The sequence below is a fragment of the Nipponia nippon genome, unplaced genomic scaffold, assembly GCF_047370975.1.
Source record: "Nipponia nippon isolate SJK-2023a ecotype South Korea unplaced genomic scaffold, ASM4737097v1 scaffold_10, whole genome shotgun sequence".
Taxonomy (NCBI): Eukaryota; Metazoa; Chordata; class Aves; order Pelecaniformes; family Threskiornithidae; genus Nipponia; species Nipponia nippon.
The window spans coordinates 14,135,586-14,154,378 of NW_028262291.1; the positions used below are offsets into that span (position 1 = coordinate 14,135,586).

Sequence of the window (18,793 nt, forward strand, 5' to 3'; positions counted from 1 at the left end):
CATATGGGGAAGTGTGTACAGACTCAAATTCCAGGAATCAAACTATTGAGTGGTTTTACAGTTGCTAATCCTGACATGAGAGCAAGACTTCATAGCGCAGAACTGGTTACAACCACTGTCTTGCTAAAATTAGCTTGGTAGCTGATCTACAGGGAAAAGGAAGAGATCCTAAAGCTCCAGTAAGCGCAACTCTTAAGCAGTGCCAGAATTTTCAGCCTCAGCAACTTTAAAGTCAAAAGAGTGAGTGTCAAATGGAAATATGCTTGTGTTCTCAAATTTTATTAAAAATGCTTTTGCCTTCAGTATTCAGTCTACATATTTAAGCAAGCACCGATTTCCATCTAAAAAAAGAATATTTACCAGCAAAACATTTGCTTATACTAAAACCAACCACAGCGTTTCTTCCCCTTCATCTCTGCACCTGCAGGTGTAGTAGCACTCTTAGTCAGCATCACCCCAAATCACAGGGCAGGGAAACACATAGGAAACTCAGAGGGAGCTTATTTTTTGCTTGGAATTATCATAGACACTACACAGAATAGAAAAAGATAGAGATAACCAACATTACTTAACATCTATGGAATTAGCAATGTTAGATTAATATTTCACATGGACCTTTGAGGTAGAAGACCTAAGCAGTTAGGTGTTAATCCTGTCTTTTATACTTTCAGAGAATTTATTATCTTAATAGCAAAGACTGTTTTACCTCAGTGAGAATATATAATTATCTCCAAACCAAGTGCTGCTATAACTAAGGCCAAAAAAAAAAAAAAAAAAAATTAAGCACATCTCTTGTAAGGCACTGTCCTCTTTCAATTAACAAGACCCAGAGACACAGTATGCTAAAAGACAAGTGTTAGCAGAGTTGTTCATGTTAAGATCTGCTTCACACTATACGATGCCACAAACTACAGTTTTATGTGCAAATACCTACTTTCACATTATGAGAAGCCACATCTATTACAAACCACATCAAGAAACTGCAAGCAAACATTCAGCTGAGGTGCTACACAATCAAACACCACACGCAGTCAACAAATGTTTTTACAGTATGGCCATTTATGGTAGCAGTAAAGAAGGCAAATGAAAGATTGGAACAGTTTTACACCAAGCAGCATCACTTCCCATGGTGAAGCTGATTCTAAGTAACAGATAAAAACATGATTTGCATTAAACACTACATCCACAGATGATTCCTTGTTGTTAAGAGAATTCACAGTTTGAGCTACAAGCATTTGTTAGAGTCACATAGACCTTACGATCACTGGAAAACAAGGTCTAGTATTTTCTGCTCTAACATCCTGTTTAGCAGTATGTTAAAGCATGTTGCAGAATAGTTCTCTACCCACAGTTTGAGTGAGGTTTCTCCATGGGGAAGGAGAGCTTAAAGATCAAATTGAGAGCAAACACTACAGACAGTTTCATTCAGAAGCACACAAACTGCTAAAAGGAAACAGTGCTTTATTTCTTTGAAGAGCTGGATGCTCAGGCAAAACCTGAGCTCTCCAGTGGGGAGCTTTTCTCATGAAATTATGGGTGTTGCAGTTTGTTGTTTGAAGCACAAGTGCTTCAAATATTAACCTAGCCACACATGCTGTGATAGCACAGCACCAAGACAGCCATTCTCCACTCTTGGTTCCATCATCTAAAGCTTGTAAACACAGCTTTGCTTAAGTAATTGGCTAGCAAATAGTGCTTTAACATCAAAATGCTCTTCCTCCAGTAGAGCCAACTCTCTGAAGGCTACTAAATGAATCTACAGAACTGAAGACCATTGAGAGAACACAAACCCCCATCAGAGCTAAAAATGTTGATCTTCCTTTTTGCACCCTTCCCTTGCTCTTTACCCAACCCTCACATTGGAAACCCTGGGGGAATCATCTGTGCTGCAGAGACACAAACCCTTCCTAATATTGTCTTTGCTGGTGTCCCAAAGCTTAGCGGACTCCCCCCAACCAAAGGTCATTCCTCTCTGTTGATGGTAGCTTATTCTTTCACACACCTCCCTTTAGGGAAATGCGCCATCCCAGCTAGAAGAGGGCAGAAGCGCTGCCGGTTTACCTACAACAGATCTCAGCTGAATTCAGTTAAGCAAAATATTTTTCTCCTCATCCTTTTGCAACATTGTAATTTTCTATGCTTATTTAAACAGGCTTGAGCCCAGTTTTCTGTTGGCATTTCTTATTAAGAGGAGCATAGCTAAACCTCCAGAGCCACTCATGTACGTCCACACAAAACTTCAAGGACAGCCCTTTACCAAATTTCACTTGAATAGATTCAAATATTCTCTCCCGCTACTCCTGTTTGGAATAAAACACAATCTTGTATTTTAGCAGGCTTTCAAGTTTTAAAGGAAAATAAGGTGTGCACACCACTAAAAATGTAAAGCCTTTGTGGTTCTCCTACACCACACTCATGTTGACCAGTTCATCATCCCATCCTCAAGACTAGCAGGCTTTTGGATTTTTAGGCTCGTTAAAGGTGTGAACTTAAAAACTAAGGGTTCAAATTCAGATACTTCAGTTTAGTAACAGCATATAGTTAAGATTTGCTCTGGGGGTTTCCAGCAAGGTGATTTCCCTTCTGTCCCCTGTGTGCTCTCATTCTTAAAGAATTTACATAAATTCTCAAATAAACTTGTTTTCTAAACTTACGAGCTGCCATCAGCCTGCACGGAGCAGCCAGATCACATCATTTACTTCATTTGCATTAGAGGATACATGCTGACTTCTCTATATAATATTCCTTTACAGACATCAGTTGAGGAGAAAAGCGTCACTATCTGGAAAACACAGGCGCACATTGTATGAATATAGGTCATGAAAAGCATCAGTAAACATATTGTCTAAACCATGTACAAGTATGATCAAAGTGAGGAAGGACAAGGGTTAATGGAAAATAACTCCATCATGCTAGTTGTACTTCTCCACTTAAGACAAGTTGGTTCCATTGCTGCTGCTCGCGCTCTCTCTCTCTCTCTCTCTCTGATTTTATGATTACTAACTTCTAACAAATCTCCAATGAAGTAAGCTACCTTCTTCGGGACAGATTCTGTGAACAGCCACTGTCACAAACGCAACTCAGTAATTTGTTCATTACTAAGATACTTTGCCTTTAAAAGAAACAGTTACACCAATATTCTTAGCGGAGATAGCAAGCTCAGAAAAGAGGATACTAGTATGAATCCAACAAACAGCACAGAAAGTATTCGATTTCTACACAGGCTAGTAGAGACTTACAAGGAAGATCCTTTTTCTTTATCGTCTTAACTTGACAATTTAAACTTACACTACCAAATGCCATAATCGGCTCTGCTACGCTACTTTACAGTCTTTCAACATGAAAGGTCCCGTAAGATTTTCCAGGAGGAAAGCTATTACTCCCAAAATGTAACCTTGCTCTTTTCTTAGCTGCCTTTCAGATGCCTTCAAAGCAATCCATCCATTCCCCACCTAATTTCTGGAGGCCCTAACCCAAGCAGAGACTGATGCTACAGTGAAAAGGCACAGCAACAGAAGAGTTAGCTATCCCATGCAAAGTGCAAGAAGAAAGAAGGCAACCCAAGAGGTTCTGTAGCATTAAATAGAGCAATTTTAAGAGCCCCAAACAAAAACATTAGAAACAAAACAAATTCAAGTTCTCCTCTCTCCAAGCAAGTTCACATTGATAGAAACTGAGCAGCTAATAAATAAATCACCTCAGCCCGATTCATAACATGTACAGAAGTGAGGAACTCGTACCAAACTAGCCAAATTCATCGCATGCCACAGCCTTTAGTACTAGAACAGGTTAGCAGCACTTGAAAAAGTGGCTTTATCATACATCTAGCAGGGAAGACAGCTTAAAATGTCTTGTCCTGAAGGAAAGAACATATCCCATCACCTAAAAGCACCCATCTTCCTTAAGAAAGTCATCTATACAGTAATTTCTAAATTCAGACCAAGGAAGAATACTGCACATTACAGTTTGACAGGCACACACAATAAAGTATGACTTTAAATAAGAACGTCATTACTTGATTCCTTTCTTGAGCAAAGAACTTAGGCAAACGCTTTCTTAAAAGGTATGAAGAGGCAGCAGTACAGTGAATGCCATCTTAAAGTCTGTGAGCAGTGTGCAAAGACCTTCAATTTGTTTACTTTCAGAAGAAGGTTTCAGAATGCACAGGGTTTGATCAGAGGGGTTTTTGTTGTTTTTTTAAAAAAAAGCTACTGCTATTTCCGCTCCCATATTCTACCGAGTAGTGATCTTGTGGTAAAGGCATTTAGTGAAGAGAAAACAGAGTGTGGAATGCACAGGCAGCCAGCCTTCTGCACCAAAACCACAGGAAAGTACATTAGTTTCTCTCATTTTTATAGATTAGAAACAGGTTCTTCAACTTCATCATACTTAGAATAATGGACTATTCAGTGTTGTTCAGGTTTCCAGTAATCACAGGTGAAGTCTCCGGACAGGCAGTACATCAGTAGGACAAGCAGAAACCCTTTGTAAGACCTTATCTTCTTGCTGGTTAACCCGTACGTAGCCAAGTGTGAGCGTAACCTCTGAATACGGCATTACCACCACGCAGCTCTGTCAGCTTTTAACACGCAGCAAAGCTAATGTTATTTACAAGAGCAGGGTGGATGCTACCAATTAGAGGCAAGTAGTTTCTCTCTAGAGCTTTCTTCCAGCATTAGAAAGTATTTTAATTTAAATCCTAAGTCTTCTACACTCATTTCCTGTGCATGCGTTAAAAGCAACCTTTCATAATGACCAAAACTGATAAGATGAGCCGTATGTATTACAAACTTCTTGAACAGAATCAAGACCACACGAATGTGTTGGTTTTGTGTTTGTTTTGGTTTTGTTTGTTTGTTTGTTTTTGTGGGGTTTTGTTTTGGGTTGGTTTTTGTTGGTTTTTTTTTCAGAAAGGAAGCAGAGTTGCAATAAAGTCCTCTACAAATATGTTTTGGCACTGACCACCTATGTGCTTCAGGTTTAGGAAATGATTGTCAGATCCTGAGGACAAGGCACTAAGACCAAATCTAGGGACATCTTCCTATGAATCGCTATGGTAGCCCACTGCTAGGAGAGCACACAATTAAAAGCACTAGTGTGGAGGCTGACAAAAAGTCAGTGCTCCAGCTTGGAGGTGTTCAGTCAGCAATAACAAAACTAGGATACACACAAGGTTTTGCCCAAGAGAATCAAGTACTGGGAGTCCCTTTCACTAACCACATTTCACGTATTTTCTAGACTTAGGAGAGACCAGAGGTTATCATAATCCATTCAAGGAAGAAGTTACAGAAAGATGATAAATACCTAGCTGAGTAGTGTTAGGCAATCACATTAGCATCTCATAAAAACTACTAGCACTGGGGAAAAGCTGAGATACTTTTAAATTTCTCAAGCTACTCGACTGGCATGGAAGTACTCATGTACAAAACAGTTAGGTGAAGTACAAGCAGTGCAGTAAATTTTTTAAAGTTTTAACATAAACTGTTCAGCTGTTACAAAACTCAGTCTCAATTATCTAGTTTGAAGCAAGTGGCTGCAGCTTAAATTATTCATCTTCTGCAATCACCCTGAACAAATTCTTCCAGATCACCACCTTCCCTCACACAGGGAGGAAGCCAGCGCCTTTTTCAGGAGATCATGTCAAGAGATGCAGGACTTCTCTTCTTCACAATATTCACAATTTGAAGAAGTGTACAGAACACAGAATTTCAAGGTGCAATTTTAGCTCTTAAGCTAGAAAAATCCCAAACTCTTAAACCTTGAGTAAAATCCCTAACTTCGCGGGGTTTCAAGACCCCAAGTCACAATTCCTCTGAACAGACAGCCAGTCAGCACAGATCACATTTTCAAATTCTACTCAAAGTGAACAATTCTATTATTGGTTTCCTTTTTTGGGAGAAGACTTCTGGTGTGTCAGTCGAAATATTCAAGTCCTCCCACAAAACAAGTCAAAGCAGCTATGGAGGAGGGGAAGCCACTATTAAAAATCTGTGGAATGTAACCTGCTTGGAAGAAGGCAGATAATACTGGGAGACAAGGAAGTCGACTACTTCAGATCCAAAGCTCCTTTCCCATACAGTCCCACCAACACAGATACTGGGCAATTCCAAATTTGCAAATATTAGTATATCCTACAAAGGTTGATGAAATTTACATCACTAAAAATTAGTTTCACAGACAAAAAAAGAATTATCAAATCCTTCAGTCACCTGATACACACTATATCCATTCTAATGGGTGCAAAACCGTCTAGATAGCAAAAGGAAAAAGTGTCTTTCACTACTTCAAAAGCTGCACTTTGAAGTGTCTTTTTTAAATTGAAAGAAGTTGAGATGTATGCGTCTATATATTTGAGTGTTCCATTCCAGCAAGACAGAAACAAAGTGGAAACTCCAAAGGAGACAAAATATTTTCTATAGTTAGTAGATTTAGGCCACAGATGCAGGAATTCAGAAATTTTTCAGACTTTAAACACCCTTGTTAAAAGTAAAACACTCAATTTAAAAATGTCTCCTCGCACAAAGTAATGCTCTCAGAAGTAATACCCAAGGGGATCAAAGAGCTAACCCACTGACAGGCAATAAACTAACCTTCAGGCTTAGTGGTCTTGGAGATATACAGGCACCTACTGCAGCTAGACTAGTCACAAGACCACAATAGCTTGAAGCCTCAGAGCTGCCTTGACATTTCTAGCTGAACCTGAAAGAAATCAACCCTCTTGCTCCATTAGCTCATCCGACACAGTCTGAAATCAGAGAGACTTCAGCTGAACACCCTCTTATCAGATAACAGGACTCACTCATCAGTATTATACACAGGAGGCATTTTGCAAGTCGTCTTGTGTTTGCTCTACATGATAAGAGCAACCACTCTTAAGTCACATTCTCCATCTTGAGCAGAGCTGGAACAGTTAACTTCCCCCTGTTGCAGAAGGGCTTCATGCAGTTGTACACACACCGTCTTCAGTGGTTAACCTGCTGCAGAAGTTGCCGCCTGTCCCATCCCTCCCCCATGCGCCCTGCCTGCACACGGGTCTCAGCGTAACTGCGTTGGTCCACACTGCCTACAGAGAATGTTACCTGGGTTTTTGTGATCCTTTTTACAGCATCACCCCTGAAGGCTGAAGTGATGTAACAGAGCAAGTTATGAGCCACGTTAACTGCTAAAAGCGGAAGCATCCTAACTTATCTTTACTGCTGAAGACGTGTTTTCATGTAACATTTAATGCTAAAATCATGCTCAAGAAATCACACTAAGCAGCCCCATTCCTGTCTGATGATTTCTTTCAGAGAGTGCCTCCAGATGATTAATCCTCCAATAATCCCCATATGGAATACAGCTTAAATGTTTAGTTACTGCAGCTATCAAACAAGATGAGAGCTTTAAGGTTTTGTACTTTGGCAGTTGGCGGTATCACCTCTATAACATAAAATAACATTGCACCAAAAGCTAGAGAAGTAGTTAAACCATACACAAGACTGTACAGCAGTTTAGTATACTTTTTCCCTTAGTTTATGGGAAGACACTTCTGGACTTGAAAAAGCTAGAAGCACAAGCATCCGAACCAAAGCTAAGTAGTCAACAGCACTGTTGGTTGGTGACAACCTGTTAATAGCCAGCATTAAAAGTAGCAAGGCAGGATATTCAAAGTGGCCCATTCACTAGATGCCACAGGCAGAACACTTAATTTCTAGAAAAAAAAAAAGAAAAATGACACGAAAGGAAAATTTTTCACAATGAAAACAGTCAATCATTGGAATAATCTCCCCAGGGAAGTGGTTGACTCCACTACGTTGAACACATTTAAGACTCAGCTGGACATGATGCTGCGTCATCTCGTCTAGATTGTGCTCTTGCCTAGAAAGGTTGGACCAGATGATCCTTGAGGTCCCTTCCAACCTGGTATTCTATGATACTATAAAAAAAAGAAAAAAAACACCACCACACACAACCTACCCCTAAGAGACAGAAAGAAGATATATTTCCACAGTTTAAAACTTCTCATTTTAATACTCTCAGATGGTAAGGCAAGACACATTTGGCTTAACTGATAAAGTTACTTTACCTTGCTTATGTGCTAAGAAGGATTTTGGCCTCACAGGTTTACTTTCAAACTTGAGAGTCTGGTAATGGTTTATCATGGCATACAACCTACCCACAAAGTTTTCCAAATTCACCCCAGCACTACAGGAGTGCTGCTGAGCACAGGAGGATATCGTCCCTACCCACGGTATTTTAAGACTTCAAGTAGGATCTCAAGTGGAGAGCTCCCAGCAAGGTGAGAACCTGGTTCATGGGGAGGAGGGACATAAGTTAAAGGAAAGTCAAAGTATGAGAAATCAAAATGATACAGCACATATATTTGTGTCTTGGAAATCTCAACTGGGGCACGTGGTCAAGATTCAGATAGCTTTGTTTGGAGTCTGGGGGAGGAAGGAAAAAGGTGCAAGGATAGTACATTTCTGCAGGACTTTCAAGACAAACAACTAGGAAAAAAAAATCGTAAGCAGCAACTGAAATTGCAAGACAAAATTAAAATACACTTGTAACTGCATTCTTAGTATTGTTGGGTCATGCAAAGCAGAATCCTTTTAAGTACATCACCATTATTTATTTTTTCAAGTTAGACTTCTTACTGTGAGCTAGTAGAGGAAAACATTGCATGCATTTATAACAAGATCTCTTTTCTTAAGTAGTAGAGCTGGTAGCACACACACAAGTATATTATCAGCAACTACTTTTTAAACATGATTATAAAGACCTTCATAAAAGGAGAGACAAACACAGAAATACTACTAGGAAAGCAATTTGTAAGCCCCCTACCTCAAGCAGTGCATATCACTGTAATCCCATTTACTTTCCTTACATAGAATTAAGTCTAATAACAGAAGTTTAGCAGATCACTTTTCTACCCAAATATACCAGATTTTTCACACAGATTTATTACTGGCATCCTACCATTTCATGGTCTACTTACCATATAAGAAGCAAAATATTCAGAGTTGCTTGCAGGTTTATGGATTTATAGCTGCTTAAATGAGGAATGCTGAAGACGCTCTGTATGAGCTGAGCAAGTTAGTTTTGCCAGAAGAACTCAAAAGACTAACTGCAGTGCTTTTAAAATCTCACCTTTTCCTAGCAAATATAACTAGTGACTCAACATATTACATCACTACAGATACAGAATACTCAGAACAGGAATGGAAAAATAATTTCCTTATAAGTTTTAGGGAAGCTCAAGTTCATTTTCTGGCTTAAAAGACTTGAGGAAAGTGACACAGATGATAGTTATAAATGTGTGTACCTAAGGTTAATCTGCTGAGAAATAACAATTCTCGTAGGTCTTCTGCATAAAGATCTTTGCAAAATACTTTGGTTATTAGTGTCACACTAATTTTTTTGCTGGAACTGTAGCATTTTTATCTGTCAGTGCTAACATCTAGTTAATTATTAATGCACATTGATCCTAGCAGCTAGCACTTTATGCTCTCTTTAATAGCGCCCTTTTGCGTACATTCCTACCACCTGAACTCACTCCTATCTAGATTCACCAGAAACTACAGTTTACTTTCTGGACACAGCTGAGAAGCCAGTGCAGGTCTGGTTAAACAAGCACAACTGCCAGATGAAGTTGTTTGCAGAGCTGCACAGCGAACCAGACAGGGTAACCGATCCCCGGTAAAAACATTCCCTGGTTATTTTTAACTCTGAGTGCTTGTGGAGTTTCAGTGAACTAGACGGAGTAAATAGCTATAGTGGTAAATAGCTGTGGCAGCAGGGGGACCTGTTGAGCATTTTTCCTTACTGGTAGTAGTAGCTTAGCAAATTAAACCCTCAATTACAGCAAAGCCCTGTTTTTCAGGCTCGAAGAGTAAAAATGTTTCCCTAGCCTTGTGCCTCGCCACTGGCTGTTCCTTCTAAAAAGCAAACAAATGATCAACTTGCCCTCGCTTTCAAGGCCCTTCAGTCTCTCCAGCTGCACCAGCACACTGCTCGGACCTGCCACAACTTCAGCACAGCTCTTGCTTTCCGTCACGGTCTTGGGGAGCTCCACACAAGCCTCTGGAAACGCATCTTCTCCTTTTCAGTCCTTTGTGAGCTTTTTGTGTGAGCACATTTGTATGTCCCAAAAGTCACCACAGAACTCAGTCATCCAAGAGGACCGCCATCTGTAAGCAGAGCTTGCAGCGCTTCCCCACGTAACTAGAGAAGCACACTACAGCCCTCCTCAGTAACCCCCACCCAGCTCAGGTTTGAGGCTCTGTGCATGCTTGAGGACAGCTAAAGTGCAAGTTCTCCAGCCTTTCCCTTTCCAGCAGCAGATAAGAAACCCTGACCTCACTTTAATGACGGGCAGCGTTGTGTACAATGCTTGATTAGTTACAAGATCAAGCACTTCAAACGTGAATACGTGACCTTCTTTAACTTAATCATGAACAGCCTGTACACTGCATTCCAGGCAGCCCTCTTAGAAGCAACTAGTAAAAGCAAGCAATCTATAAAGAAAAAAAAAGTAATTTCAATTTCATGGAAGTTCCATCTAGAAGCACTACTGTGTTTCAGGCAGTTTACACACTGGGCTGTGACTAGCTTAAGTATATGCATGGTGCATTGTTGGAGGAGAATAAGTAAGAAAAGGTAAAGCAAACAGATTAAGTAAACATCCTTTTTGTTTGCTATCTACTTCAAGTAATTAAGTTATAAAAAGAGGAAAGCCGTATTTTCTTTTGTATTACCTGTTCCCACAGAGTGCCTTACAGGGTATCCCAGACCTAAGCTGCAACCCCTCTTAAGCTGTGAGATAGAACGTAAAAATAGCAAAGAACAGAAGGTAAAAAAAAAAGGTAAAAAAAGGTAAAAAAAAAAAATTTGTTCGCGATCACATGGCATCTCTCTCTTAGTAAAGGAAGATACAGTTCAAGACAAATAGGTAGGGCCTCACTCACTGCTCAGATAGAAAAAAATTCACCCAGGATCCAATTCAACTCTCTAAATTTGTAGTAACAGGCTACTGCTACTATCTGTCAGCATTTCAAAACAAAAGTGCAGCAACTTTGTAAGGCAAACCATTTGCCAGGCAAACATTGCCTACCGGTATTATTTACAATTAAGCTTTTCAATCTGGATGCCACTCCATTTACCTCTTTCAGTAAAAATGTGTCTTGGTTGGTCAAAGTTACACGCAGAAATCTTTGGGCGTGTTTCATGCAAAGCAACCGGGAAAAGTCACAAAAAAAAAGGAGCGGTTACAGGTGTGATTTCCGTTTTAATGCTGGTTTTACATACTTCTTGAAATAGAACACATTTATAGTAAGTGCTGCATTTACCTGGATGTTACATTTTCCTCTAACAGTGCTTATGGCCATAACTACCATAGCAGACAAGACTACCAAGCCAGTGCAGTCAAGCCACCTGAATGGCCAGGACCAACAGAGAAATTATCCACTTGTGTCGCACCAGTCTAGACCTGAAGAGTGACTCATTTAGGAAGGCCTGCAAAAAACCTAGCTTCCTACCAACTAGCCAGAGACTGCTACATTTCACTTCATGAAGCTGGTATTTACCTTTGGGTACAGCAAGGAGCTCAGTCACATTTCCAATGCCCGTAATGCTTTCGGTAAATGCAGACAGGTTGCGTAAGGTATACAACCACGAGCCATTCAGGTCCTTCAAAATTCTCTCAATATAAGGGCTCTACTCATAAGAGATACCCTCTACCACCACTACTGAATACTGGAATTCAGAGCTCCCGCCAAAACCAGAAGCAGGAGCCTCTCCCTCTAGCACGGGAGGGAAGGGGGAACAGGGCTACGGGCCAGCAGCTGCCTATTCATCCCCAAGCGTGCAAAGGGCACGCTGGCCAGTAATCCGGGAAGCTGTGCCAGTACTCCTTGTGCAAGTGGCAGTAGAAGACAACCTGATAACCAAAAGGTACATCAATATTTACTTGCTATATAAACAACTGCTGCTAGGGGTTAACACATGGAAAGGTGCTTTCTGACTGCAGTGTGGTTTAAGTTATCCCAAAGGAATTTCACTTTGGAAAAGGATTGTAAATTCCTCAAAACCAGAATGATCAACATCTCAAAATTTAAGCACTACTCCTGATTTATGCCAGCTTTTGAACCCAGCTCAGTTCTACCCTATATGTACATCAATACACAGCATCCCTGCTGGCTAAGTTACAATGTGTTATACCATTGCTAGGTATACCGGAACACTAACATGCCAACCAACGCTTCCTTCTTGCCTGCAAGTTAAGCCTGAAGTCATCTACTACTCTTCCCAGGCTGTAGGTATACAACTAACTGGAACGAGACAAATCTTTTGTTTGCTAGCAGTGCTCTAGAAAGCAAGGAGCCAAGCAGTTCAAGTTTCACAAGAAGTGCAACAAGCAGCCCTTATTATTCCAGGTGACTGCATCACAAGTGCTTTGTTTGGATTAGGATTTTCATTTCCCACCTTTAACCTCAATAGATGCCAACAATCAGTTGCTCACTCTCCTAAACCATATTTTATCACCTTGCGTTGCATTGTACTACTTACCGTAAGAAGGCCCCACACTTTATCAAAATGTAAGCATACCAGTCCTAATGTAGCCCTGCATGAATCTGCAGCCTGGAATTCATGGCATTTTATTCCTTTGGTTTTCTTATATGCTTACTTGAAGAACATTTTTTTTTTTGACGGTCAGCAACGGTTAGTCAGAATACCTACAAACTGCAGAGGGATTTGCACATCCCCCAAGTCTAGCATACAAAAGTGGTACACTAAGACATCAGGGTCTGTCAAACATTCAGCACGCCAGCTCAAACACCAGCTGCGTTTTCAGTTGTTGCTTTTCAATCTGCTTTACTACTCTATTTTAGAGCTTTACCATAAAATTTAGAACAAGCTATTTTCTTGCCCAACAGCTATATCAGAGATCAAAGATACTTTGAGATAACCCAACTTTTAGCTTTATTGCTAGTTAAGGAGAACTAACAGTCTTGTGAAAGTAGCAGCTTGGAAAAGGAAAGGAAAAAAGAAAAAAAAGTCTGAACAGCTGCTCACCACCCATCTACAAGTCATATATGCTTGCCTTCAGACAAGCATCTGATATTAACTTTAAAGAGTCAACAAATTTACATCCAACTTGTTTTACTCACTAGTTAGTAAACCAGTAAGCTCAGCTCCAATCCAAACTTGTTACTGACAGTTTAAGAGCAGTAGGAAAAATATTTTATTTTACAAGTTTGGCAGTAAGAATTAAGCTTGTAAATACAGCATGAAATCAGTAAACAAACAAAAAGCCTTCAAACACTGAACACCTGCATACATTTTATATCACATTAAGTGTTTTAGCAGTCTCAAACATCTTCTTGCATTACTATAGTTAACATTAAGCTGATTGACAAACTAGGTTCAACTCAGGCACACTGAATTACATCCAGTCAATACCATCTCAAGGTTCTAGTGACATTTATTAACTAATACATTCTTGTAAGTCACCAAAGTCTGTGTATGCAAAAACATACATGTCATTGTCACAAAACAAAAGCTATGGTTTTATTAAAAGGAAAAACAGTATGACAAATACTTTTAACAATTCCGATCGAAAGCATCCACTATTTTGCGGAGCAGATTTGAAAGAATAAAACATTAGTGGCTTTCTTGCTGTATACTGCTAAAACTAGCTACACATTGTTCAGTTTGACAAAAAAAAAAAAAAAGAACAAACATGAAGTGAATAGCAACTGCAGGATAAAAAAATGCAGAGGGTGATTAGGTATTTGCTAGGCTGTATTCCCTTTGAGCAAGGAAACCTGAATATTACAAAGGGCTGAGTTAGAAGGGAATGTGGGGTATTTTGTGACAGACCTCTGCATGACAGCTGGAGAAAAGCTATTGTGGCAACAGCTGTGTGCTCTGCACAGCTCACACTCCCAAATACCTCAGCCTGCTAAGAGGCCAGTTAACTGGCTGCAATGCATTTTAAAAGTTTTCTGCCTCTTGGGATGTGAGCATGATGGATTATTTGTGCATGTTTTAAATAAGAGAAGGAATGCTTGGTTCTATCACTTCCAGTTTTACAGAATACTGTGGTGTAATGTTGAACTATCATTCACTACTGCTTTCCTAAAGTTTAGAGCTGCGACAGATCCCATCGACTCTCCTCTACAATTAAAACGTCTTCACTTCCTGTCTTAACAGTGCACAGGCTCGACAGCAGTAAGTTCATATATCATATCCTGATTTAAAGGAAATGATTTTATATTCCCAGGATGAAATCCTGGCCCACTAACAGCAGTAGCGAGCTGTGTTTATCTCCCCAGAGGAAGAATTTTGAGGAACACACCAATCATCTAACCACTGAAAGCTCTGATCTGCTGATTTGAGCTCTAAAGTTTCTCCAAGTTGTTAGATGAACTTCTGGAAAGTGAACCCAAGATCACAAGCAATTACACGCAAGTGACCAGTTACATCACATATACCATTCCTACTGCACTGCGCTGGTTAGCACAATGATGCTGAACCCAGTATGTGAAAGAGCTTTCATTGTACGACACGGGTTTGCTCACTCAGCCTCCTTACAAAAACCTTGTTGTTTCAGCTCAGATTGAGGCACAACAACCTTCAGGAACTGATACTCTCGCACACAGGACACCGTGCACAGGAGCGCTTTACGTGCTGATCACTGCCATAATAAGAGTCCAACCTCAGCCATCACTACTGTTATAAGAAAGAATGCTATCTCCTTCCCCACCAACACCTAAACAAGGTTGGAAAGGATGGATGAGCTGCGCACAAGTCCCAGAAAGCTGGCAAAAGAAAGAAGATGAACTGCTTCTTCCTACCACCTGGGTTCCTCTCGTTTTCTGCATCTGAAATGAAGGAAGAGTTTTCTCATTTTCAAATATGAATCCTCCCCAGTCTCTCAAAGATAAAACATAAATCATGGCACATGCTTTCCCATGATATCCTATCACAACAGTCTTGTTTACTGGAAAACAATCAGCAGCACTGAAGCAAGAGTAACTGTACTCAAGTACTGATTTACTGAAAATTAAATACAGGATTATAGGAAAAGCAAGATCAAGTGTGGAAATATTTGCTAGTATTAGTAAGAGGAAACTTGCCTTTTTAAGCTTCAAAACTGAGTTGGTGACAGCCATATTTTAAAGCCAAGCAATAAAGAAGCAAAAGAAGATTTAAATCCTTCACTGACATCAAGATTTGTCATGTGGCAAGGGCTAGTACTGACCCATGTCTTAGTGAAAGCAACTACGAGTTTGTCACTTAATCCTAAGAAATCCCAAAAATGAAGCACGTGACTTGCTTGTAATCAATTTTAAAACAGTTTGGAGCAGTTTCTATGCAGTCTTAAGAGACAAACAATGTATTTGGCAATACACTTGCCATACAGAAACTACAGAAGTGGTTGCATGGCATCGCACACACCGATAGCATCGTAAGTTTTAAGAGCTCAGGAAGATACTGTGGTATATAAACAATACACCAAGCCTTATCTCTTATTGTCCATAAATATGTAGCAATTACGTGGAAACAATACAAAAGTCTTCTCTAAGGGACCTGAGGTTCTGTTCAGAAGGTCTTTATTTCTCAGCTATTTCTCAGTTGTTTGTTTTTTGGTTTTTTTCTTTTTCCAGAAGGCTGAATTTTCTGCTAAACATCACTTTGTGGTGGCAAGACTTTATCTCAAGATAAAGCAGCTGAGAGGGCAAAAATATGTAGATAATTTAATACAAACTGACAATAAGTTGTTTTGAAAAATTCACCCTCAACATGACAGCTTAACGCTACAGTGCTGTTCCCTCACTGCTCTTTCAAAGCGAGCTATTCCTTTTTCTGCTATTAATTTGAAGAGATTCTTATATGTGACAAAGCGGACACAGGTTCCTCTTTTGCTGATATTCGCTGGAAGACAAGTGTCAGTCACAGCACTTGAGCCAAAACTTCTATATCTACTGGGGTGTAGCTCAAGCTTTTACTTCAGAGAATAAATATCTACCAGCACTCAAATATTGAAGTTATCCAGTACTCAGCGGAACCTTATGGCTATTAAAATAAACGGACACACCAAGGCATCAAGTGTGAACTTTGCTTTAATTTCTATTAAAGACATAAGGAGAGGGGAAAAAAAAAAAGACACTTTTTTTGTGAAGTTAAAGTTATCCAAAAGCCCTTAACATGGCCAGGGTCTCCAGAGATCCATTTGGCAACGTTTTCCAAGACAGCAGCACCTCAGAACTGAACATAAGCCATGTCCAGCTGCACACATTACTGTCACAACCAGTTTAGATGTCCACAGGAAGACGCAGGCAATACCATCTGAAGCAACAGTACCATGTTTGAGTGAATGGCACTCTAAAACAGCTTCAGTCAACCACAGTAATAAACTACCTCCATATACAAGCAACGAGGAATTCAATCCACAGACCGAGAAGACCGCAGTTGTTCTGGCCCCCTCACCTTCAAACAGAGCAGCGAGTCAGTATCTGACCAGCTATCTACGTGTCCGACAAACAAGGCACCTGCACAACACAGATCTCCGTTCCATCTCAAATGCACTGTTCAAACTGATTTCCAAAGAACCAATTCTCCTAAAGTGTCAGTTATTTTAATGTCCTGTACAATACTGCATCTTCTAAGCATTCCATATCCAATACTTACCCAGATTTTGAAACTGCTGTTGTCTATGTAGTTGCTTAGTCTACGCTGCAGAGCTTAAATTCTCAGCAGAGTATCACAGCTAATGAACACATGGATCCATACATTAGTGAAGAAAATCTGAAGTAAAAAAACCAGTCTATTGGCTATCAGATCATCTGTTCTAACAAAATGTTTTTTGAGAATATTATTTCCCCAAGACAAGCTTGCCTTGCTGTCAAACTGCCTATCTTAAGGGTAGGTAGAACATTACAGCCTCTCCTCGGTGGAATGAAAGAAAACAAACAAAAAGTCATTCTCTCCAGATCTGCTCATCTGCAATATCAGCAAGCAGAACCCAAGTAGCTGTCTCCTCCTTCCACCATAAACAGACAGAAGTAGATTAAGAACGCTCCCATGACAGCGGCAGAAACACTAAAAGCAACAGAGCAGAAAATGAAAATAAGTAAAGGGGGTATGGCTGAATTAGTGGCATAACAGGAAAAAGGACTCTTCCTCGTGAGACTGATACGGACGCTTGACATCACCTATTCCATCGTGTTTTTTACTGGAAACGAATAGAAAAAAAAAGTTCAATTATCTAGAAGTTGAAGCGCCAACAGCAAGAGCCCAGAGGGGCGGCGGGCGACGGCTGCCCACAGCGAGCGCGGCGTGCCCCGCTCCCGCCCCGGGGGGCGGCCAGAGCTCCCGCGCCCCTTGCGGAGCCGGCCCGGGAGGCGCGGGCTCAGCCCCACGTTAGCTATTTCGGAGCCGGACGCCAAGTGTCACTGCTGCCCCGGCCGGCTACCGCCACCGCCGCTTCCCGGGCGGAGCGCGGGGCCGGACCCCGCCCGCGCCACCGGGAGGCCACTGGTCGCAGCACCTCGCCGACCCCGGCCGTCCCGCACCTCGGCTCCGTGCGCGCCCGGCCCGGCGCGGCGCGACCCCACCCCGGCGGCGCCGGCCCCCGGCGGCGGCTCCCGGCGGGCCGGGGGCGGCGTCCGCCCCTTCCCGCCCTCCAGAACCTTCCCGGGGGCTCGCGCCGCCCCGGGCGCCGCGCCCCAACCGCCGCCCCGGGCCCCTCAAGGTCACGCCGCCACCTCCCCGCCCCGGCTTCCCGCTTCCCCGCCCGGCAGCGCGGCGAGCCCCGCCGCCGCCAGCCCGCGGCGCCTCCGGGAGCTGCCACCCGCCGCGCCGGCCCCGGCCCCCCCGCGCTGCGCGCCGGGCAGCGCCCAGGCCCCGGCGCCGCGGCCGGGCGGAGCCGCTCCCCCCTCGCACGCCGCGGCCCCTCACCTGGATGAACTGGATGGTGAGCGCCGACTTGCCCACGCCGCCGCCGCCCACCACCACCAGCCGGTACTTCTCCTGCCCCGGGCCGTCCCTGCAGCCCGCGGCCATGGGGGAGCCGAGCGGAGCCGATCGCGGCAGCGCCGCCGCCGGGTCCGGCGCCTCTCTCTCTCTCTCTCTCCCTCCCGCTCTCCTCCTCCTCGGCCCGCCGGCGCTGAGCAGCCGCAGGCCCCGCCGCCCCTGCGCTCCACCGAGTGCGCCGCCGGCAGCGCCCCGCCGTGCGGTGGAGCGGAGCCGAGGGGAGGGAGCACCGCCCGCCCCTGCAGCCAGGGCGCCGCGGCTACAAATGGCCGCCGGGGGGCGGGGCCCGCCTCATCGCCATGCTAATGAGGGCGAGCATATGCATGAGAGGGCGGGGCCTGCCCCTCAGTGCCCCGGCCCTGCGCGCCAGCGGCGGCGGGAGCCGGCGGGGAGCGGGCCCGGCCCGGCCCGGCCCGGCGGGACTGGCGAGCAGCAGGCTGGCGAGCAGCGAGCTGCCCGGGCCCGGCTCCGGCTCCGGCTCCCCGGCACCACGCCTCTGTGCTTGTGCCGTGCGGGCTGTGACGGCCCCTGGGCCGCCCCGCTCCTCCGCGCTCTCCCTCCAAGCAAGCGCTAAAGAGGTAATGAGTGATTTCCTCATGGGCTTTCCCGGGGCGCCCGTTCTCCCGCCGCTGAGTGCTTCATCGGCATTAACGAACCTCTCTGATGCCCACGAGGTGCGGAGGGAGGTATTACTGGGTTTTAAAGCCGAAGCTTCGTTAATGTCAGGCGCAGATTCACCAGGAGGGAAAAGGGGGAAAAAAGCCATAGAGACTTC

The 18,793-nt window shown here is 43.0% G+C and overlaps 1 protein-coding gene across 1 annotated transcript in view; it reads right to left on the bottom strand.

Annotated features, from left to right (window-relative positions):
• The window catches only part of RRAS2 (RAS related 2), a 45,749-nt gene extending 27,453 nt beyond the window's left edge, over positions 1-18,296 (bottom strand). Inside the window, exon 1 of the mRNA XM_087745592.1 lies at positions 17,944-18,296. Coding sequence (XP_087601718.1) covers positions 17,944-18,048 — 105 coding nt within the window. The 5' untranslated portion in view covers positions 18,049-18,296. The remainder of the gene's footprint in view (positions 1-17,943) is intronic.
• Positions 18,297-18,793: the final 497 nt, after the last annotated feature.